The 22,295-nt window shown below is 45.1% G+C and overlaps 3 protein-coding genes across 8 annotated transcripts in view; 2 read left to right on the plus strand and 1 right to left on the minus strand.

Annotated features, from left to right (window-relative positions):
* Window positions 1-6,184: 6,184 nt before the first annotated feature.
* On the plus strand, window positions 6,185-8,656 carry LOC147267929 (single-strand selective monofunctional uracil DNA glycosylase-like). Its single transcript, XM_086200717.1, has 2 exons — window positions 6,185-6,812; window positions 7,535-8,656. The coding sequence occupies exons 1-2, from the start codon at window positions 6,513-6,515 to the stop codon at window positions 8,060-8,062; spliced, it is 828 nt and encodes a 275-aa protein (XP_086056843.1). The 5' UTR covers window positions 6,185-6,512; the 3' UTR covers window positions 8,063-8,656.
* Window positions 8,657-10,241: 1,585 nt separating this feature from the next.
* On the plus strand, window positions 10,242-17,680 carry LOC147267930 (calcium-binding and coiled-coil domain-containing protein 1-like). Its single transcript, XM_086199084.1, has 14 exons — window positions 10,242-10,306; window positions 10,866-11,014; window positions 11,099-11,201; window positions 12,943-13,142; window positions 13,237-13,449; window positions 13,543-13,691; window positions 13,763-13,832; window positions 13,947-14,201; window positions 14,280-14,405; window positions 14,668-14,763; window positions 15,251-15,320; window positions 15,399-15,535; window positions 16,487-16,551; window positions 16,847-17,680. The coding sequence occupies exons 2-14, from the start codon at window positions 10,883-10,885 to the stop codon at window positions 16,872-16,874; spliced, it is 1,644 nt and encodes a 547-aa protein (XP_086055210.1). The 5' UTR covers window positions 10,242-10,306; window positions 10,866-10,882; the 3' UTR covers window positions 16,875-17,680.
* The window catches only part of LOC147267931 (retinoic acid receptor gamma-B-like), a 66,115-nt gene continuing 61,455 nt past the window's right edge, over window positions 17,636-22,295 (minus strand). For all 6 annotated transcript variants that reach the window (XM_086199089.1, XM_086199088.1, XM_086199086.1 and 3 more), the window contains 5 exons: window positions 22,112-22,275; window positions 21,839-22,015; window positions 21,529-21,733; window positions 21,289-21,447; window positions 17,636-20,740 (listed from right to left, as the gene is read on the minus strand). In XM_086199089.1, the coding sequence (XP_086055215.1) occupies window positions 20,412-20,740; window positions 21,289-21,447; window positions 21,529-21,733; window positions 21,839-22,015; window positions 22,112-22,275 (1,034 nt within the window). In that variant the 3' untranslated portion in view covers window positions 17,636-20,411. The remainder of the gene's footprint in view (window positions 20,741-21,288; window positions 21,448-21,528; window positions 21,734-21,838; window positions 22,016-22,111; window positions 22,276-22,295) is intronic.

The raw sequence follows: 22,295 nt of genomic DNA on the forward strand, positions 1-22,295 counted from the left end.
ATACATTAGCACAGCACCTGGTACAGCTACTGTATATCAGCTCAGTACCTAGTACCATCCATTGTCATCTTCCGCTTATTCCTTACTAGTAAGGGTTGCGGGGGGGCTGGAGCCTATCCCAGCAGCTACGGGTGAGAGGCGGGCGGGGTTCACCCTGGACAGGTCGCCAGTCCATCACAGGACCAACATACAGAGACGAACAGCCATTCACAGTCACATTCATATCTACGGTCAATTTAGAGAATCAATCAGAATTTTGAGAATCAATCAGCCTAGTCTTTGGACGGTGGGAGGAAGCCAGAGTACCAGAGAGAACCCACGCAAGCACAGGGAGAACATGCAGACTCACACAGAAAGATCCCGCGCCCGAGCCGGGACTCGAACCCGGAACCTTCTTGCTGTGAGGCCACTGCAGACCACTGTACCACCATGCAGCCAGTACCTAGTACATCTACTCCATATTAGCTCAGTACCTGGTACATCTACTGTATATTACCTCAGTACCTAGTATGTCTACTCCATATTAGCTCAGTACATAGTATGTCTACTGTATATTACCTCATTACCTAGTATGTGAACAGTATGTTACCTCAGTACCTAGTATGTCTACTCCATATTAGCTCATTACCTAGTATGTGAACTGTATGTTACCTCAGTACCTAGTATGTCTACTGTATATTACCTCATTACCTAGTATGTGAACTGTATGTTACCTCAGTACCTAGTACATCTACTGTGCATTAACTCACTTTCAAGTGCATCTACTATAACTTACCTCAGTATCAAGTACACCTACTGTACATTGTCTAAGTATGCAGTACTACTTCTGTACTTCAATTCACTATCAAGTACATCTACGGCCTATTACCTCAGTATGTACTACATATACAGCATATTACCTCAGTATCTAGTACATGTACTGTATATTACCTCAGCATGTAGTACAGGTACTGTATATTACCTCAGCATGTAGTACATGTAGTGTATATTACCTCAGCATGTAGTACATGAACTGTATATTACCTCAGCATGTAGTACATGTACTGTATATTACCTCAGCATCTAGTACAGGTACTGTATATTACCTCAGCATGTAGTACATGTAGTGTATATTACCTCAGCATGTAGTACATGAACTGTATATTACCTCAGCATGTAGTACATGTACTGTATATTACCTCAGTATCTAGTACATGTACTGTATATTACCTCAACATGTAGTACATGTAGTGTATATTACCTCAGCATGTAGTACATGAACTGTATATTACCTCAGCATGTAGTACATGTACTGTATATTACCTCAGTATCTAGTACATGTACTGTATATTACCTCAGCATGTAGTACATGTACTGTATATTACTTCAGCATGTAGTACATGTAATGTATATTACCTCAGTAGCTAGTACATGTACTGTATATTACCTCAGCATGTAGTACATGTACTGTATATTACCTCAGTATCTCGTACATGTGCTGTATATTACCTCAGTATGTAGTACATGTACTGTATATTACCTCAGTATGTAGTACATGTACTGTATATGACCTCAGTATGTAGTACATGTACTGTATATGACCTCAGTGTCTAGTACATGTACTGTATATGACCTCAGTATGTAGTACATGTACTGTATATGACCTCAGTGTGTTTTATCTGGTCCAGCTCTGTTCTCTGGTGTCACATCGCACAGATGTTATAAAACGACAACCTCTACTGCAATATTGGTGTGAAATAGAAGAAGCAGCAAAATGCAGTCCAGAGCCGTGCGTCTCGTTGGTCCCGGCCAGTCATCAGTGTGACAAATGATGGCGATATGGAGATGAATTATCACATGCCAGGGCAAGCTGGTAGGAAAAAAGAGACATTTCATCCTGTGACAACATCTGTCAAATAAATACATCCCCTAATGGTAACTTCTCCTGAGAAACGGAGGGTACAGATAAAAGAAGAATAAAAAAGTTTAATATGAAGTAGAAGGTATGAGCAGAGTCACCGAAAATGTTTTTGCCTTATCTTTTCTAATAAACGCCAGACTTGATAACGGTAGCCCTGTGCTGTAATGACAGCAGTCACGCTGCAGGGGGCGCCAGCAGTTAAGCGCCACATCAAGTAGACGTGGATGATGGAGTGAAGATCCTCCCCTTCCTTCCTCTGAGGCTGAAAAGAAAGCTTTGACGTTCTTGCTACAGAATTGAAGTCATAAAGTGTCGCGCTCTAAATGCCTTTTGAATTTCAAGTAAAAAAAAAAAAAATCCAATTTGAGATCAGGTTTGCTACTGAAATAACAGGATAGAAAATAAATTAGAAAATAGAATTTTGACTGTGCTGAGCTCATCATTGCAACAATTTCACATTTTTGTTCATATTTAAATTTAATTTAATGTAATCTAATATCTGGGGTTGGGGCAGCACGGCTCAGAGGTAGAGTGACCGTCTAGCAATCAAAGGGTCGCTGGTTCGATCCTCACTTCCCCCAGTGACCATGTCGAAGTGTCCTTGAGCAAGATACTGAACCCCTAATTGCTCCAGATGGCCCTGTGACGGACTGGTGACCCGTCCAGGGTGGACCCCGCCTCTCACACAAGCCTTCACGGCTAAGCGGTACAGAAAATGGATGGATAGAATATGTGGGGTAAATTAGAGCAGGCCACCACTCCAGCAGTAGGTGGCGGTAAAGCATGCGATCGTTGGTTTTCAGTGTTCTTCTCAAACAAGAAGAAGTAAACAGTCGTCAGGTTAGAGGTAGAAAAATTAGTTAGTGTCCAGAGGGAGGGGTGGCAGAGGGTTGTGTGGTGTGCAGATTTTAATGCTCATAGTGTAGTGTGGGGGGGAGGGCATACAGATGGTAATGGGAGGACGGTAGAGGAATTAATGGAGGTTAGGGCACTAGTATGTGTGAATGATGGTAGGGGGACAAGGATAGATGTCAGGACAGGGAAGGACTCAGCTTTAGATCTAACACTGGTGTCAAGCGGCTTGGCAGGGGTAAGCAGATGGGAGGTGCTGAATGGGTCAACTGTAGGGAGTGATCATTATCCCGTGGTGTGTGCAGTGGGTGAGAAGGTGCAAGTAGTGTCAGGTGAGGGGGTGGAGAGGTGGGTGTTCGGAAAAGCTGATTGGGGGGTGTTTCAGGAAGTGGTGGAGGAGAAGGTGGCTGAGTTAGATATGGAGGGGAGTGTAGATGAGGTAAATGATAGGCTGACATCAGCAATAATTGTAGGCGCAACTGAAAGTATACCGAGGAGTAGAGGGAGGGGAGGCAGGAAGATGGTTCCGTGGTGGACAGAGGAGTGTAGTCAGGCAGTGAGGGCAAGGAATAGGGCATTTAGGCAGTTGAAGAGGAGTCATAACATAAATAGTCTAGTGAGTTATAAGAGGGCACAAGCAGTGGTGAGGAGGGTGGTTAGGCAGGCTAAGAGGGATAGTTGGAGACAGTTTAGTAGTAGCATAGGGAGGACAACCCCAGTGGGAGAGGTGTGGGGAATGATTAGGAAAATGGGAGGGGATAGGAGGGAGTGGGACTCCCCAGTGATGACAGCAGGGGGGGGGGGATAGCAGTGACAGATAGGGAAAAGGTGGAGATGATGGCGGGGGCATTTGCGAGGATACATAGTGAGGATAACTTGACAGAAGAGGAGAGGAGGGGCAGGGGGGCGACTTTGGGCAAGCATTTGGGGGTGTTGGACAGGAGGGAGGATACGGGTGGGATTATGGATGATAGGTTCACGATGGCAGAGTTGGTGAGGACTATAGGTAGGGCTAAGCACACGGCTCCAGGGGCGGATCAGGTGGGGTATGTTATGCTGAAGCACTTGGGTGAAGGAGCACTGGAGGCACTTCTGGGGCTGTACAATAGGGTCTGGGAGGAGGGTAGGATACCAAGGGTGTGGAAAGAGGCAGTGGTGATTCCGGTTAGGAAGCCAGGGAAGGATCTCACTCAACCTTCAGGGTACAGGCCCATAGCCCTTACCTCCAACCTGGGTAAGGTTATGGAGCGGTTAGTGTGTGATAGGTTAACGTATGTGTTGGAGAGGGGAGGGGGGTTAGCTGGGTATCAGAGTGGCTTTAGGAAGGGTAGGAGCACTATGGATGCAGTGGTGATATTAGAGAATGAGGTTAGGAAGGCACAGGTAAATAAGGAGTCAGTTATGGTGGTGTTTTTTGATATTGAGAAGGCATATGATATGATGAGGAGGGAGGGGGTGTCAATTAAACTGCACATGCTGGGGGTAGGAGGTAGGGTGTTTAACTGGGTGAAAGATTTCCTGTCCGAGAGGGTGACACGGGTTAGGATAGGGTCTGAGGTGTCAGGTGAATACACCGTGAGCGATGGCACACCACAGGGCAGTGTAATTAGTCCACTGTTGCATAGTGTTATGATTAATGATGTGTTTTCACGGGTAGGGGGGAATGTAGGGAGAGCACTGTTTGCTGATGATGGGGCGCTATGGAAGAGGGGTAGGGACTTAGCACATGTAGTGGATAAAGTACAGGAGGCTATAGATGTGGTGGTTGAGTGGGGCTATGAGTGGGGGAGCAGGTTTTCAGTAGATAAGATGCAGACAGTGTTCTTTACTAGGAAGAGGGATGTGGGTGATGAAAAGCTTAGGATGTATGGTAGGGAGCTAGAGAGAGTGGGGTCCTTTAAGTATTTGGGAGTAGTTTTTGATAGTAAGTTGGCTTGGGTGGAGCACATTAGGAGGTTTGAGGGCAGGTGTAGGAAGGTGATAAATGTGATGAGGTGTTTGTCAGGTAGGGACTGGGGGGCTAGCTGTGCGGCACTGAAGACGATTTGTACTTCGATGGTGAGGGCGGCACTAGATTATGGGTGTATAGTGTATGGGTCGGCTGCTAAGTGTCACTTGCGGGTTCTGGATGTGGTATACAATAAGGCACTGAGGGTGTGTTGTGGGGCGCTAGGGACGACACCGGTGGCAGCACTGCAGGTGGAGATGGGTGAGATGCCCCTGGAGCTAAGAAGGAAGCAGTTAATGGTGAGGTATTGGGCTAACCTGCAGGGTCACTCAAGGGTGCATCCGACCAAGAGTGTGTTAGATGAGTGTTGGGAGTACGGGAGGGGGGGAGACACAGGGAGCACTTTGGGAGGATAGGGAATGTACTGGCTAGGGAGCTAGGAGTAGGGCACATTAGGGTGAGTCAAACAGTGGTGTACCCAGAGATGGCACCGTGGAGGATGGAGTGGCCAGAGGTGGACTGGTGTTTGTTGGAGTTGAGGAGGAAGGGGGAGGGGGAGGACTTGGTTAGGGCTCACAACAGGTGTATGAGAAGGGTGTGTGGTGGATGGGAGAAGGTGTATACGGATGGATCAAGGGCGGAGTTCAGGGAGACAGGATTTGGGGTGGCAGTTCCGGGGAGAGGGATAGGGCTTAGTAGGCGCACGACAGATGGGCTGGGGGTTTTCACAGTGGAGATGGTAGCGGTGCTGGTGGCACTGAGGTGGGTGGAGTGTACACAAGTGGGGAGGGTGGTGGTCTGCTCAGATTCAGCAGCAGTCCTAACTAGCATCAGGTCATGTCACACGGGTTGTCGTCAGGATATTTTGTTCCAGGTTCTTCAGGCAGTCACGAGGATAGTTCAGCGGGGGGGGGGGGGGGGGGGGGGGGTCAGGTTAGGTTTTTATGGGTACCAGCACATGTGGGGGTGGAGGGGAACGAGAAGGCAGATGAGTTGGCAAAGGGGGCGTTGGTGAAGTGGACGGTGGAGATGAATGTGAGGGTGAGTAGGGCTGAGGTGAAGGTGATAGTGAGGGAGAGGGTGATGGACATGTGGCAGGGAAGTTGGGACAAAGAGAAGAAGGGTAGGCACTTGTATAGGGTTCAGAGGAGTGTGCGGGCTAGAGGGTGTAGGGGTGGAGGTGGGCAGAGGAGGGAGGAAGTAGTGAAGCTGAGGCTGAGGCTGGGACACTGTGGGCTGAACGGGACTTTGAAGGTGTTAGGGAAGCATGACACAGGGCTGTGTGAGGGCTGTGGTGAGGAAGAGTCAGTAGAGCACGTACTTCTGAGGTGTGGCAGGTATGAGGTGGAGAGGAGGGTGATGAGGGACAGGTGGAGGAACATGGGGAGGGTGAGATCAGTCTGGAGGGAGTTCTAAGGATGGAGGATAGGGAGAGTGTTAGGGTTCTTTTAGAGTATTTGAGGGATACAGGATTGTATGATAGGATTTAGGTTTAGGGATTATGTTTAGTATTTAGAGGTAGGATTTAGGTGTAGGGTTTAGAAGTAGGGAAAGATGGTGTTCCGCGATGGGACAGAAGAGGGCGGTAATGCTCCATCTGGTGGGTTGCCAACCGCCGAAAAAAACCAAATAGAAGAAGAAGAAGAAGTAAACAGTCACGGAAGAAAACAATACATTGAAACCAATATATTGTTCAGAACTAAACCACAAATAAAGATTAAAAAATCGGAATTTGATGTGACGCTTGTAGCGAAACGTAACGCTGAGGGTAATGTTAGCGTTAGCATTGAGTAGAAGCCGTTTAATAGAACCATGTTTGGAGACGGTACGCGTACGTTCGGGGGTCGGGAGGCGAATGAATCCCGGGAGCACCGATTAAATCCGGCACCGGAGGCTAACATGGACCCCTCCTCCAGGTTTCTGCAGGTTGAACTGGAGCTTAATGCCCACCTCCGCCAGCTGACATTCAGCGAGCCTGTCCGGTACGTCTACAACCCGCTGGAGTACGCCTGGGACCCGCACCGCTGCTACGTGGAGAAGTACTGTAAGGCCGGACAAAGGGTGCTGTTTCTGGGCATGAATCCCGGACCGTTCGGCATGGCCCAGACCGGGGTGAGCACGGACTCAGACTCCCCCCTTTCTTTATGATACCTCACGTTTATTGCTGTTGTGGCGGTACGCTTTAAAGCAGGCACTTCTGTAGTGCGGAAGTTATAATGATGAATGGGTCAGTATGGCTCAGTGGCCGTCTGGCAACCGGAGAGTCGCTGGTTCTTTCCAAATCCCCCCCCCCCCCCCCCCCCCCCCCCCCCCGATCATATAGAAGTGTCCTTGAGCATCCATGGATGGATTTCTGGATTCATTGAAAATTTGGAAAAGTTCTGGAATTTGAACATTTCAAGGCCTGGATAAAGTTTTTGAAAAATAACAAAAGTCAGGGCATATTTCAAAAATTGAGATATACTCAGTCAAATCTCAATTAGTTCCATTTTGATTTACCACAATACATGTTTATGCCGTAACAAACAAGTGGTTTGTTATCAAATTTTGTAAAATGTAAATTTCATTTGTATAAACTGGCAATAATTTTCCTTAACAGCCTGAAAAAGTCATTGGATTGTTTTTTTTGAAGGCCTTGTGCACATTCCTGTAAATTCCCTTCACCACACATGTATTGAACAACACAAAAAGATATTACCATAAGAGATGATACTATGATAATTACCACTTCAAAATATACATTTTTTTAAGCAGCAAGTTTTTTGTGCAGTATCTGATTGCTGCTCTTTTGTGTGTAAGAAAAGCTGCAGTGGTCACCTCTCCTCTCCTCTCAGGTTCCTTTTGGTGAGGTGAGGTCAGTCGTTGACTGGCTGCGGATCTCGGGGGAAGTGGGTCATCCTGAAGATGAGCACCCCAAGCGAAGGATCACGGGTCTGGCCTGCACTCAGAGTGAAGTGAGCGGCGCTCGTTTCTGGGGCTTCTTTAGAAAGTTGTGTGGTGACCCTGCACTGTTTTTCCGTCACTGCTTTGTACACAACCTTTGTCCCCTTATTTTCATGAGCGCCAGTGGGAAGAATTTAACCCCACCTGAGCTGCCTGCAGCTGAGCGTGAGAAACTTCTACACATGTGTGATGTTGCGCTGTGTGAGGCAGTGAAGGCCCTGGGTGTTTCCATGGTGATCGGTGTTGGGAGAGTGGCGGAGCAGCGGGCGCGGCGTGCTCTGACTGACGCAGGCGTGAAAGTGGAAGGGATCATGCATCCGTCCCCCAGAAACCCACAGGCCAATAAGGGCTGGGAGACAGTAGCTGAAGCCAAACTGGCAGAACTGGGAGTGCTTCCTCTGCTGAAGAACACAATGTGAGCTTGACACTCGCACGTGTGTGAGTTCTAATACACACACACACACATACACACACACACACACACACACACACAAACACACCCTCTGACATCAGTCCTGCTGTAAAGGTGTTTTCATCACAGATCCACATGTATGACACTAGTGTGATGGACAGTTTATTTAAAAAGGTCTAGAATGGGCTTTGGATGCGCTTGCATCATCTTTCTATGGGAATTCTAAGCTCAGGGTGTTTGTGCATCTTTATATTTTTTGTGTTTTTGTTTTGCATTTTTACTCTGTTTACTCATCAGTTGGACTTGCTAAGATGAATTTGATAAGAAGATACAACGTTTAAATGTAACATGTCATTACATTATAGAACCGTTCAACAAACAGATGTTCTGATGCTTTTAACAGTTCAGAAATCTTCCATCATGGCGTGGAATGTATATTATATATATATATATATATATATATATATATATATATATATATAAAATGTATTTTTTATGTACTTTTCATTAGTGTTCATGTTTTGCAGGGTGATTTATTTGTTTTCTCTGACCATTTCTTTTTATCATGATTTTACTGTGTATTTCTTGTCTTTTAATAAAATACGGAATGTTTGAATACATTTTGGTGCCACAGACAACTAACTTTCTTATTTCATGTTGGTGAAAAAAACCTGCTCTTTACCAGGATGACATATAATTAGCTTCAAAATCCTTTCTCAGTGGCCGACGGCTGACATATTGAATGCTGATATCCTTTTGTTTATACATGAAATACAACAATTTAAAACAAAAAGTAAAATGTCAAACTTAAATCAACATGTGAAATGTCAAAACAAGTAATAACTAAACTCTAAAATTGTGTTAACTTACATAAATATGAATAAATAGTAAATAAGTCATGTCAGTGCACACAGTAGCTGCCGATTATCTGAAGATTCCCAGTGAATTCACTCGTTTATAAAAGCCTGATCTGCCTGTTGGAGCTAAAACAATCAGTGTAACTCACAGTGAGACCTTGATAGTCCTTCAGAACATATTTTAGAACATTTTCCTCTTGGATCCCACATCTGAACACTTAGTGGTGCTGCAGTTTTATCACAACTCAAAAATCACAAAGAGTAAATTATCAAGCCTGAAGGGTTTGTAGGCTCCTGAGACGTGAAATTATCATGATCACCGTTGGAAGAGTGGATGTACTGATACAGTAGTGAAAATATGCTCCATGACAAGAGAAGTCCTGCAGGACAAGTTGGTGCTTCTGACTGGTCTGGTATGATATAATATATATTATCTGATTATTACCAGAGCCCCAACCGCCGCCTGCATCGCCCCCCCCCCCCCTCTTATTCCCTACTGTTACACCAGCCTGCGCTCCCCTTCCATGAACCAGTCTGCCATCCAGTCCCCCATCAAGCTGGCTTGCTCTCCCTGCCTCCCCTTCCAGAAGCTTCCTTCTTCAGCTGTTATTAACATTTCCGTGTTTCCCACATTTTGTATTGTAAACTGTTTTCTTGTCTGTAACAACATCTACTGCACGTCTGTCTGTCCTGGGTGAGGGATCCCTCCTCTGTTGCTCACCCTGAGGTTTCTCAGATTTTTCCCTGTTAAAAGGGTTTTCTATGGAGTTTTTCCTCAGTCGATGTGAGGGTCTAAGGGCAGAGGATGTTGTTATGATGCCATGTGAAGCCCTTTGAGACAAACTGTTTGTGAAAACGGGCTCTACAAATAAAATTGCCTTGCCTTGCCTTGCCTATTCCTGAAGCGTTGGTGTCCTGCTGTTGTAGCTGCAGGTGGAGGCAGTCTGATGTAGAGGGGGCCCCACGTCAGTCAGATCAGTTGCCAGTTCACATTTTATGAGACAAAATTCCATTAAATGTGAAGTAAGAAGGATTAACTGCTATTTTCAACTCTTACCACGGCTGCACAATCAGAAATGAATAAATGAACCTCACTGAGTCTCGTACGGTGATGGAGTGTCGTGATTGTAGGCCAGTGATTCCCTGAAGTGGGGCGGGGAAAAGTTTTTCTGAGAAATGAATTTAGCCAGCAGGAGATCTCGTGACCTGTAACAGTTTGTATCTCAGGAACTGCATCTCCCATGAGCCCTCCAACCCCCCCAGCATCATACACTGGGGGTCCACATGCTCCAGAAGATGTTGTGAAACCTGCACCTGACAGGATTTCTGGGTCGTGTCTCCAGATGGATGCACAGCTCTGAGCAAACATCGTATTGGTTCCTCAGCAGAAACAGGTAGGACACATTTCTTAAATCTTCTCCTACTTTGATTTCTTGGTGACCGAAGAATAACACTTCCTCCGATACTACAGGAAGCAGTGTTTCTCTCTTATTTCAGGAACAAAAAGAGGGTTTCTGCATACATTGATTACAAATTTAACATAAAATCAGGAGTTGTTTTTTTTTAATTGGTCTATTAGTTAACTTTAATCATAAAGTTGTGAGGTCCGGTTTGTTCTTTTTGAGAATTAACCATCTGGTTCATTCTCAAAAACAAAGATGAATCGTTGGTTAGAACCGCGGCAGTAACTAATTCCTTTATCAGTGTCATGGCACCATTGATGATCGTTTTCATTGTTGAACAAAGAGAAGCAGCTAATCTTCTCCTCAGCTCTCTTTGGCAGCAGATTTCCTGGTGCAAACCTCCATGTATGAGCTTGTTGTTTGTAAAGCTATCGCGGAGCCATAGGCTGTAGGGAGCGTGCTGCATTCCTCTCTGCTATCACTTTTCCTCAGCTGTTGTCCTCCACACTGAAACTGGAGCGCCCTTCATGTATGTTTTCTTCCTCAACAGCTCAGCGTGATATCGACATGGATAAACAGCCCACAGTGGTGTTTCGAAATGTGGGGCAACTCTACTTCCCCCAGACCAGGGTGGAGTGCCACTACAGTCTGACCTCGGAGCATCAGTGGAGCACCAGTGACTGGATAGGGATTTTTAAGGTGGAGAACAGCAACAGAAAAACTGAAAAATCATCATAATATGCGTCGTTTTTTGTTTCTTATTGGTTGTGCGTTTGTCGTCAGGTGGGCTGGACTTCAGTGAAGGAGTACTACACGTACACATGGGCGATGGTTCCTGAAGGCTACACCGAGCGAACACCTGTCAACTGCTGCGCTCTCTTTCATTGTAAGAACGAATGTAAAAACGAATGGAAGCAAAAAAGATAAAAGAAAACCCCAAATCCGTTCAGTTCTCTAAACATCCATAAACTCCATAAATCAAATCCTCCTTCTCGGTCTGTTGAGCAAGACTTTCAGTGATGTCAGACTGGTGGCTAAATCTGTCAACACCAGAGCTGAGGAAGAGAGGAAGAAGCATCTGGAACCCCCCCAACTAGCACTCTCAGAATCCCCCTCAGCTGGTGCAGGTCCAACAGGACTGTCTTGACCCTCTTGGCCAAGTTGGCTCAGCGCATTTATGTATTTCTGGAACTAGAGTTGCAGCAGAGAAGGTACTTAGTTTTAAATTGGACCATTTGTCTAATAAGAGACTGAAGGAAAATCACACGTCTGATATTCAGGGTTGACATGAGGACATTTGACGACAACACACATAAACCACATATACGATATAAACAATTAATATACAGTATAGTCGTGTTCGACTCAACGTCGGTCAACACTGAACATCAAATCAGGTTGAATATTGATTCAAATCTATATATAGATTGTGCTTAAGAATAACACACACACACACACACTTGAGGGTTCTGCGTAGTATCTCAGCTGTTCCTAGGACTGCGCTCTTCTGGACTGATGTCTCAGGTGTTGTTCCTGGAATCTGCTGGAGCCACTCTCCTAGTTTGGGGGTCACCACCCGAGTGCTCCTACTAACACCGGGACCACGTCAGCCTTGACCTTCCACATCTGTTCTAGCCCTTATTTTAAACCCTGGTACTTCTCAACCTTCTCGTGTTCCTCCAGATGTTGGCGTCAGCTGGTATCACCACATCTGTCACCACTGCCCTCCTGCTGTTTGTCCATCACTACTTTGTCCAGTTGGTTCACCAGTAGTTGTTTGTCAGTCTGGAAGTTGAAGTCCCACAGCACCTAAGCCATATTGTTCTGGACCACTTTTGGTGGTATGTCCCATTGGGACTCGGGTACTTCTGGTCCATACTGGGTACTGATGTTTCTGTACACTATCCTGCCACTTGGTTGTGCCTCTCCATGTACGCTTTTGTGGCTAGCATCTTATACCCCGCTACTATGTGTTGGACTGTCTCAGGAGCATCCTTACCCGGCCTGCACCTCAGGTCTGATCTGGTCTGGTGGACCTTGGCTTTTATGGCTCTTGTGCTGCCACGATGAGTGCCTCTGTGCTGTCCTTCAGTCCAGCATGATCCAGTCATTGGTAGGTCCTCTTGATATCCACCACTTCCTCAATCTGGCGGTTGTACCTGCCGTACAGGGGCTTGTCCGTCCACGTCTGCTTCTCTCCCTCCTCACTCTCATCGGGTTTCAGTTGTCTGAGGCATTCACTGAGCAGCTCGTCCTGAGGGGCCATCTTCTTGATGTACTCTTGGCTTCTCAATGTGTAATCCTGGACAGTGGCTCTGATGCTCACTAGTCTTCATCCTCCCTCTTCCGCTTAGAGTACAGCCTCAGGGTGCTGGACTCTGGGTGAAATCCTCTGTGAAAGGTGAGGAGCTTTCTGGTCTTGACGGCTGTGGCTTCTATCTCCTCCTTTGGCCTGCTTATGATCCCAGCAGGGTATCTGATGACTGGTGGTATGTACATGTTGATGGCTTGGACCTACATATAGATGTTTTGTATGTATATATGCTTTGTTTAACCTGTTTTCATGTTGGCAGCAGTGTTTTACGCTTAAACAACACATTTCTAACAGGGGACGTCTATTGTTCCAGCGTTCTTCCTGCCCCGTCCCAGTTCTGTGGAATACCAGTTTGTGTACATCGACAAGATAGGTGAGGTTTGTGCTCGGAGTCGCCCCTTCACTTTTCGTGCTCCCAAGCCGCTGGACGAGCTGGAGACTATGAAGGAGGATCAAGAGGAAGATGGAGAAGAGGAGCTGTTGCTGGTGATTCCCAGAGCTCAGCTGCTGCAGGTCAGAGGAACAATAATAATTATAATAATAAAAGATAATAATCCTCAAATTATTCACTGCCCAAATCTACAATATTCTCTGTGTTTGTGATCAGAGTCGTCTGGAGGAGTGTTTAAACCAGCGAGAGGATCTAGAGCGGGTTCTGGGTGAGGCAAAAAAAGAAGTGGAGAGTGAGAAAGAGAGAAACAAGAAAGCAAAGATGGAGTGGGAGAGCGAAAGAGAAGCCACGAAGGAAGAGATTTTAGAGCTGAGAGGAACCCTGAGACACAAGAGTGAGATGCTGAAGAGGATCGAAGGAAAACACAAGGTAGCTCATGTCACTGCACGTCTGGTATTTTTTTCTGGTATCACAAACACTTTATTTCATGATTTGTTTTGTTTTTTCCCTCAACTTTACAAGGATGTGACCTACAGTCAGGAAAATCTCAACTCTGAACTTAGCAAACTTTTGGATGAGAGAGTGGAGAATCAACAGCGTATCAAAGAGCTGGAGGACAACCTCAAGCTCCTGACTGACAGGGAGAGAGAAGAAAACATGGAAGTGGAGAGGTGAGCCTTGACACATCCAGTCAGCTTAAACAATGGTGTTCATTCCTCATGGGTTGTTTACCATCTCACAGGCTGAAGGAGCGACTGAAGAACATGTCCAGTCAAATGAAGCATGACAAGGAAAAGAGAAAGAGTCTGCAGGTGCATGGTTTCTTCTTCTTCCTTTTCTTCTTCTTCTTCCTCTTCTTCTTGGTGTACACGTTCTCTCTCTCTCTGTCTCTCTCTCTGTCTGTCTGTCTCTCTCTCTCTCTGTAGGCGGAGAACGAGGCCGCGCTGGCGGAGGTTCGAGGGCTCCAGGACCATCTGGAAGCAAGTGAGAATGTAGCTGAGAGCCTGCGTAGGGAGCTGAGGGAGCTGGGCGCACGTCAGAGCCTCACCCACACCGAGCTGCACCAAGCCCGCCTGCAAGTTGCCCAGCTCACCCTGCAGCTGTCCGAGGAGAACCTCACCCTCAGGGAGGAGCGCGCCCACTGGGCCCTGGAGAGAGAGACCTACAAACACGCATCAGAAGTGAGGATGAGCCCAAAAGTGATGCTTGGTGTTCGATACGTCACAGTGACTTTTAAACTTCAGTTTGTTTTGATGCAGAACGACAAAAAGAAGCTGCAGGAGTTGAGCTGTGAGGTGCAGAGGGAGGAGGAGTGGCTGAGGGAAGAGAGGCTGGAGAGGGAGAAACTGGAATTAGAGCTTCAGAGAGAGAAAGACTGTAATCGAGTGAGTAAATCAGGATATTATTGAACATAGAAATGACTCTAAATATATAACAGCTGCTGGGACGCTCAGCTGCATCTCACAAATAACATTGTGGAAACCGGAGATCTGTGCCAGAGTTCAGCTACGCTCTTTTAGCGCTCACACAAATAGGAAAGTATGATCAGTGAGTAAACATTTCCTTGTAATGTCACGTGATCGTCTGGCAGCAAGGGGACCGAGCTAGAAGAGATGTTAAAGAGTGTGATGTTGGCGCCCCCTGTAGGTGCTGCTGGGTGAGACCAAGAGAGAGCTGCAGGAGCTGAAGGCCACGCTGAAGAAGGTTCAGAGAGAGAAGGAGGAGCAGCAGCTGGAGAAACAGGCGAGCGTCCCTCCCTGTGGTTATGCAGCTCCTCAAACAAGAGAAAAAAACAAACAAACTCGAATGTAGAATCAAAACCAAAAGGACATTTGAAAGCTTTAGTGCATCATATTTTCATATCAAAGCCATAAATAAGTTCTCACAGGGCTCATGGAGCTCACTCATGGGTGATTTTGCCTGTGGCGACATTTGTTAGGATGCAAACTGAGTGTGTTTGCACTCTGCTAACTTGAATGTGCGGACCAGATGGATCGAAGTCTGACAGTGAAATGGATCATTGCGCAGCAGCAGTGTGACGTTCCTAAGAGTTTCAGACATTAGTTTTTCAGCCAGCAAGCCAGCGTCTGTGACGAGCCTATGACCTCAGCACGTATCAGAGCTGTATGGAGACGGAGCCGCGGGATCAAACCATTTCTGTCTGAATGATGTGAAATATAAAACAACCTCTCTACCTCCTGTCTATCTTCTTGATATCTGTGTTCCTCAGGACATGGTGAAGTACGTCCGTCAGCTAGAACAGAGGTTGGGGATCAACGGAGACGTTCTCACATCCGTCTGTGAGTAATGAAAATATGCAGCTCTGATACTTTCTGTCCCCTAAGAGCAGGATAATGAGTTTCAGCTGATTCTAACAGCTCCTGGCACCTCTGATGGGGATGACGAGCCAGGCTCTTCATCTGTCCTCACTCACCTGGATCGACCCGACAGAGCCGACGTGCCCGATGACACACAAGTCCAGAACAAAGAGGACACGTCAGACACTGACACGCAGGTATGCTAACCCATACACAGGTAAACCAAACCAGGATTAACGGCAGCTGCATCCAGTGAGTGGGTCAATATTTGACTGGTTCTTCAACTCAGGTCGTCCGAGTGTCTGTGTCAACAGTCCAACAATGACAGGCTCCTGTATCCTGAGCTACAACACTGCATCTGTCACATTAATCACCATCTTATGAACTGTAGTTTAGTGCTACAAACCCTTTCAACTGTCTTCTTTCACCAAGATTTAATATTCACGCAGCAGTAAGACAATAAAACTTTATTATTAAATGCATAAAAGCGATAATTCACCACTATATCATCATATTTTTCCTCCATGACTTCTTGAATCCGCAAACCCAGAAGTCAGACAAGGAAAACCTCATACTTGTTGCTTGAAGCGAATGGAGACCGAACATAAACAATAGAAAAACTCTCTTCCATGATCCCAGTCTTCTTTATTTTTTTAGATGCTCAATACTCCACCAGCAATTGGGCTGAAGTATCACTTTAAAACACGACCCACCATAAGGTTGGATTTGGCCTGCAGGAGGCCATATTAAAAAGATTTAAAAAAAGAAGAAGAAATCTTTAATTCTAAATCAATATTGATACTATTACTATGAGGTAATGATCTTTAAGGATCATTCATGAAGGATCCCTCACTTTTAATATGTTTGTTGATTTGATCAGGCATCGTGCCGGACGTCCATTTGACGTCAGCCAAATAAGAAAATAACGGACAAAAGGCATTTTAACAACAAAATCTGTGTTTGTTTTTTGGCCCAGAATTATGTTTTAGTTTCAGCCATACAAGATAAAAAAGTTCAGAATAACTAACGCAGTAATGATGTGTCAAAGATGCGGTACAAATGGTATAAATATTTATATTGTCATGTGATTATTCAACAGCAGACAAAAGTGCAGTGGCGTTCATTTCTGCGTGTGTCTGTTAAATCAGGAGGAGAAGAAGCAGCAGTGCTGCGGTCAGCAGATCCTTCCAGAACTGGTCCACCCTGTCCTGAGGTGACTCCTGGACTTCCATGGCTCTCACAACACACACCCTTGTCCCAGATCTGAGTTCATTTCCTAGAATGCATTGTGGTGACTTCATTCACACCCTGCTCACTGGCACGCTGGCAGCTGTCATTCCTGCTCATGGTCGCAGCACCAGAGAGAACAAACAGCAGGACATAACAGACAAAATAACAGCAATAATAGAATATCTTAACTAGGAAATAGGGAGTTTGATTAATCTTGTGGAAACCGTGTTTGTTTGTTTTTTTTGATAACATCAGTTAATTCTTTGTTTCCTCCGCAGAGACTCGGCTGACTCCCCCATGTGGTGACACGGAGCAGGACAACAGCAGCTCACCTTTAGATTTGGAGACGTGAAGATCTGTCAGTCTGCTGGTTGCTCTATAGCTGTTGTTTTTCTTTTGGTTTATTAATGATATTTATAAAATAATATAGAGTTTTGAAAGACAACATGGCACAACTGAGGGGTCTTAAATACCATAAATATTTTTTTTGTAATCAGTTTATATTCACACAGCACACACAAGGACTGTGTTCGTTTCCTGGTGGTGCGGCTGTTTAGGAGCTTGATATTTATGATTTTTTTCAAGCCAAAAAGTGATTAATTTGAGTTAATGACGTTAGATCTGCAGTTGGTTGCGAATCAACATCTGCATGTGAGTGTGAATCACGAAACTGTCGAGTGCGTGTGCGCGTGTGTGTGAGCGTGCGCTACAGACTAGTGTGAAATGTTCAGTTGCAGCTTGTTTGAGAGATTAAAAAGCTAGAAAACATGAAAGTGTGTTTCTGATTTATGACAGTTGTGTGTGTTGTGGTGAGCTTGTTCAAATATGATGATGACTACGTGCTAACGGCAGTCCTGGAGATGAAGGAGGCTCATGTTTACATTCTCTTACAGAGCAGAAATACTGTGTATTCAAAGTGTTACTTTGCTGTACGACACACCCACATTTCATTTTATATCAATTCATCCCTGTACTATTTTGCCTTTGACTGATAAAAGTATTTGAAATATTCCTGACCTTTGTGATTACTGTCATGAAACACAAAAGAGGACACTGATGGGTCTGAGAACAAAAAGCGTCTTTATCAAAATACAAGGACATCAAGTAACAAGCAAACCATCACGCAACAAATAAGCAAAATAGTATTAACTTTGAATAAAAATGTAATAAGAACAACAGCTCAGTTGTTGTGTTTCTGTGCACGTTTGTATCAGAGGGATTTTTTTGTTGTTTTTAGTTTCAACTGAAATCAAACAAATCATGAGGAGCCTGAAGAATATGAAGACATTTGCATGCATGATAAAGAGGTTTATATTAAAAAAAACAAAACAAAAACAAGACACAACATTAATGAAAGAAAACAACAGAAGTTTAACAGAAATAAAATGGTTCCAGCTTCAAAAATTCATTCCAGGTTGTTAAATATTCTCCATCACACAACACAAATATTTCAAATCCATCGGCCTGGATGATTTTATCTGAAATGTTTGGTTTTTGTTGTCGCTCGTATGTCTATGTACAGAGCTGAGGCCTCAGGGGCCTCCTCCATGGCTTCTTTATTGCACCAGCTCAAATTGAACAACAAAAGGAAAAGACAAAAGAGTTTTCTGATATATCAAGGTTATGTAAATTGGAAATATTTAATTACAAGAATTTGGCTGACAGTGCAAAGTATTGACTGAGTGAACTTTGGCTCGTCTTTTACCTCAGTTTTTTTTTCCGTCTTTTTTCATTTTTATGGCTCTGACGTTTCCATCAAATGAAAAACTGTCTTCGAAACATCAATACGGCACCGACATTGATGGTTTAATATACATTTGGTCTGGTCCACTCTCACTCTGCTTCGTCCTCCATCCGCGATGATGCTAAACATGCAGTACTAGATTTATCATACATGAGCTCTAGTTTGATCCCTGGTATCCACCAACACCGTGAAGAGCAGTGCTGATGAAGAATCTCTTCCCTTACACAAATCACGACTGTTTCTAGAACAAGTGGCAATAAAAACACGCAAACAGAGGCTGAGACCTTGTGCTCGGACACACAGAGCAGCAGACTACCAGGATGGCATTTATTATTGCTGTCAGTTCAAACAGATCATGTGACATTTGGCCACTGGGTCTGTGATTCTTAGATGTGTGTTGACTCTTTATGTGCATTTGTAAAAATACTTTTATTGGGGGGGTGGGGGTGGGGGCATCCGCATGAATGCTGCCTGTAGATGGTCGCAGTAATTACAGTAACATTACACCCTGTTTATTGGTAAATGCTCCGCTCTCTCCCTCCCTCTCTCTCTCTCTCTCATTCACACACACACACACACATGCACACACACACCTGAGGTTTTTTGTGATGTAGATAGCTTTTGAGGGCTGCATCTGGTTGCTGTACCAGGTGAATTTTCTATGTTGCCACGAGGAAGCATTCACACCAACAGCTTAATTAAGATTTTTATCTTTGAAAATACTGTATTGACGGGTGAGATGAGGCCCTGATTGAATCAACCTGAGATTAAGTGATGATATTTAAAGCAATACTTCAACCTCAGTGTTTTGTTTGCCTTTTAAGTACTCGCACATTTAATAGTCTAGAGCTTACAAAGACGTGTTTTTCCCTCCTGCATCATTTCTTCATGACTTCGGAATGGAAAATAGCCAGCCAAGTATAATTAGCATGAAGCTATTTGCTAACAACACAAAAACTTCCACCAAAAAAAAATCTCTATTTACAGAATGCGTCTATTTATAAACCACGACTGGATTAGGAAGACATGGAATACGAACATCAGTAAAGGAAAAGTTTTTGGGGCAGTTTTGTTGTGGTTTTGCTGTTGTTGGCTATCGTCACAATTAGCTTCAAGCTACATGTATGTGGCTGGCTCCTCCCGCAGTCTTTAGTCACAAAGAAGTGCTAAATAAATCTATCTGCCAGTACTTGAAAGGTAAAATACACTTTTTTGGGTGGAGCATCATTTAATCTACCCTGCAGATTCTGTGGTCCAGGTATTTCATGTATTTCTATTGTTTTTTTTTTGTCAAAGGTTTTGCTGCATTTGGGGTCTTTTGTTATAATCTTATTTGGTTGATCTCTCTTCGTTTATTCTCTTTCACCCATTAGAGATGTTTTGGAAGATTAGCATTAGATTCACAGATTAATGTGCTTGTCACGTTGGGAGTTTCGAGTCCGACTCGTGACCTGTTCCGAGTCAGCTTGCTCTCTCTCGTTGATATTGCTCCGCACTTTGTCCGATAAAGCAAAAACACGTACAATAAAATGACACCATATGATATCCAGTCAAATGTGAGAAGGACTGAGTGAAAACTACACAAAAAGCAACACGTCATCCGACAAACAGGCATAAGGACAGTACAAATGTATACATGCTTTAGAAAATAAAGTACAATAAAAAGAAAAAAATAATCAGCATATTTTTGAAGTGTAATAAAAGGAATTCTGAGAAGTCATTTGTGGCAAACGCCAAATAAAGTTCAGATGCTTCGATGTGTTTTTACCATCAATTTTCTACAAAGCATAGCCCTTATAACGTGGAGGAGTGCGCTTCCTTCTGTCCACCGACTCCTCTCAGCGTGGACGAAACACTGAAATATCTTTGAGACGGTCACATTTTGGCACAGTGATTTTTCATTCCAACCCACTGACGCTTAGTGCTTTTGCTTTATTCTCTGCAGAGCTGAACACATTTTTTCTTTGCAATAACACCATTGTATAAGAGCCTGATTCCATCCTGGGGGGGGGGGGGGGGGGGGGTGATATTGCTGTGAGAGGGTTCACTGATCCCGGAGGAGGAAGCAGCAGCAGCAGCATCTTCTCTCTCTCTCTCTCTCACTGTGTTTTATCAGTCACACCTTTTTTTTGTACGCCCGCCGCCGCTGCTGCCTCCCCCCATAGCTCCCCGTCACTGTCCATCACTCGCTCCTTCTCCTCGTCCCAGTAGTCGTCGTCCTCCTCCTCCTCCTCCTCTTCCTCCACAGCCGACTCGTACGTGGTCTTCTCCTCTTGCTTGATAGCCTGAATGGCAGGAGGAGCAGCTGAGGCGCTCTCCCCCGAGTCGCTGCTGTCCTCAAAGGCGTCAGGGTTTTCTAGCATCTCCCTGATCAGCGGGGGCATGGGGCCCGGGATCTCTGTCTTCAGTGTGATGGCTCTTTCTGCACCTACAAGTATGTGCATGCATACAGAGAATTAAACGCATTTTTATTTCAAACCTTCTGTATTTGACAAATTCTGGTCTGCAGATGACAACATTTGTTTTGAGGCTTTTGTTTTCTAAAGATGAGCTGAAATGAAAACTGCTGTTTTAACCCTTTAAATTCAGATCCTTGTGTCACCATAAACAATAAATGCCAAGAGAATGACGTCAAAAAAGGAAATTCTTTTTATGTTTCTCCTCCATAAAACAAAATATGATGTGTTCCCACATAGAAATGTTCCAGCCAATTATATTCTTTCATGGCATTCAACCATCGATCAGTTTTTCAGAGGCATGTATAGACGTCTACGAGCTAAGATACGTTGATTAGCGGGCTAGCAAGAAAAAGTACTGTGTCATCCTGTTTCTTTCCCAAAAATGTTTCCCTCACCCTAAAAATCTTTCCATCCCATCATCTCGCCTGACGACAACCTCTAAATACGATACATAAAGCAGTTAGACTCCCTCCAAACGTGGTTTCATCTGGGCTTCAGTCTGTAATGATGATCTAACCTTTGGTGCTGATCCCTCTGAGGTCGGTGACTTTCATCAGCATGCGAGGAAACATGTGAGGCTTGTTTGGGCGGCGGCGGCGTGTGTAAATCTTCAGCGCCTCTAGCAGCGGCTCCTGCAGCTTGTCCACCTTCTCAGGCTCTTCCAAGTCCATGCGATCTGAGGGAAGAAGAGGGAATCGGTAAGAGGAGAACATCAGACATTTCTACTGTCTCTGAGTTTGATCAGGGAAAGTTTTACCTCCGCAGATGAGGCAGATGGCACTGAGGAGACCCGTTTCTGTGTCGTCCATCTCTAAAGGCAGCAGCTGCCCAGCGAAGGCGAACACCAGGTCCGTGAGAGGGCCGAAGCCAGCGTTGTGCATCTGGGTTCTGTTGAGAGTCAGGCCATCTGAGAAGGTCATGGTGTCCTGCTCTGGAGTGTAACGAGTGCATATCCTCAGCATCTACACAGGGGAGGGGATCAAAAGGGTGAATTTCAGGTGTTTTTCTTATCGGAGCAGCATGACACACGAGGAGGTGTTAGGACAACAGGAGCAGGCGGTCGGTACCAGGATGTCCAGACACGCAGATTTGAGGAGGGTGATCTGATCGGCGATGGTGAGCGTAGTGAAGCCCGGTAGTCGCTTGGCAAACTCCACAATCTTTATAATGCACTTAGTGGAGAGCTCACTGAACTTATCCCACAGGCCCAAGTCCAGCTGTACTCGGTGGTCAGCACTTGAATTCTAGGAGGGAGAAAGAGGGACACGTGTGTTTGTCATGGTACTCATGGCGGCTCATTCTAGAGAGCGTTGGAGCGGCCCTGATGAAGAGACTCTTACTGTGGTGTATTTTCCTAGTTGGCACAGCGATGGAAACGTCTCCTGGTGAGCTTTGCTGACTTTGTTAACCAGTTCCTCCAGTTCTCCGCTCAGCTCATAGTTCTCTGGCAGCACCACCTCCTCCTTCACGTCCTTCTTCTTTTTGTTCCTATCGTTACGCACCGCTAACACACACAGAAACGTG

The sequence above is a fragment of the Aulostomus chinensis genome, chromosome 3 (genome assembly GCF_037954235.1).
Source record: "Aulostomus chinensis isolate RoL2024-O1b breed Wild chromosome 3, RoL_Achi_v1.0, whole genome shotgun sequence".
Lineage (NCBI taxonomy): Eukaryota > Metazoa > Chordata > Actinopteri > Syngnathiformes > Aulostomidae > Aulostomus > Aulostomus chinensis.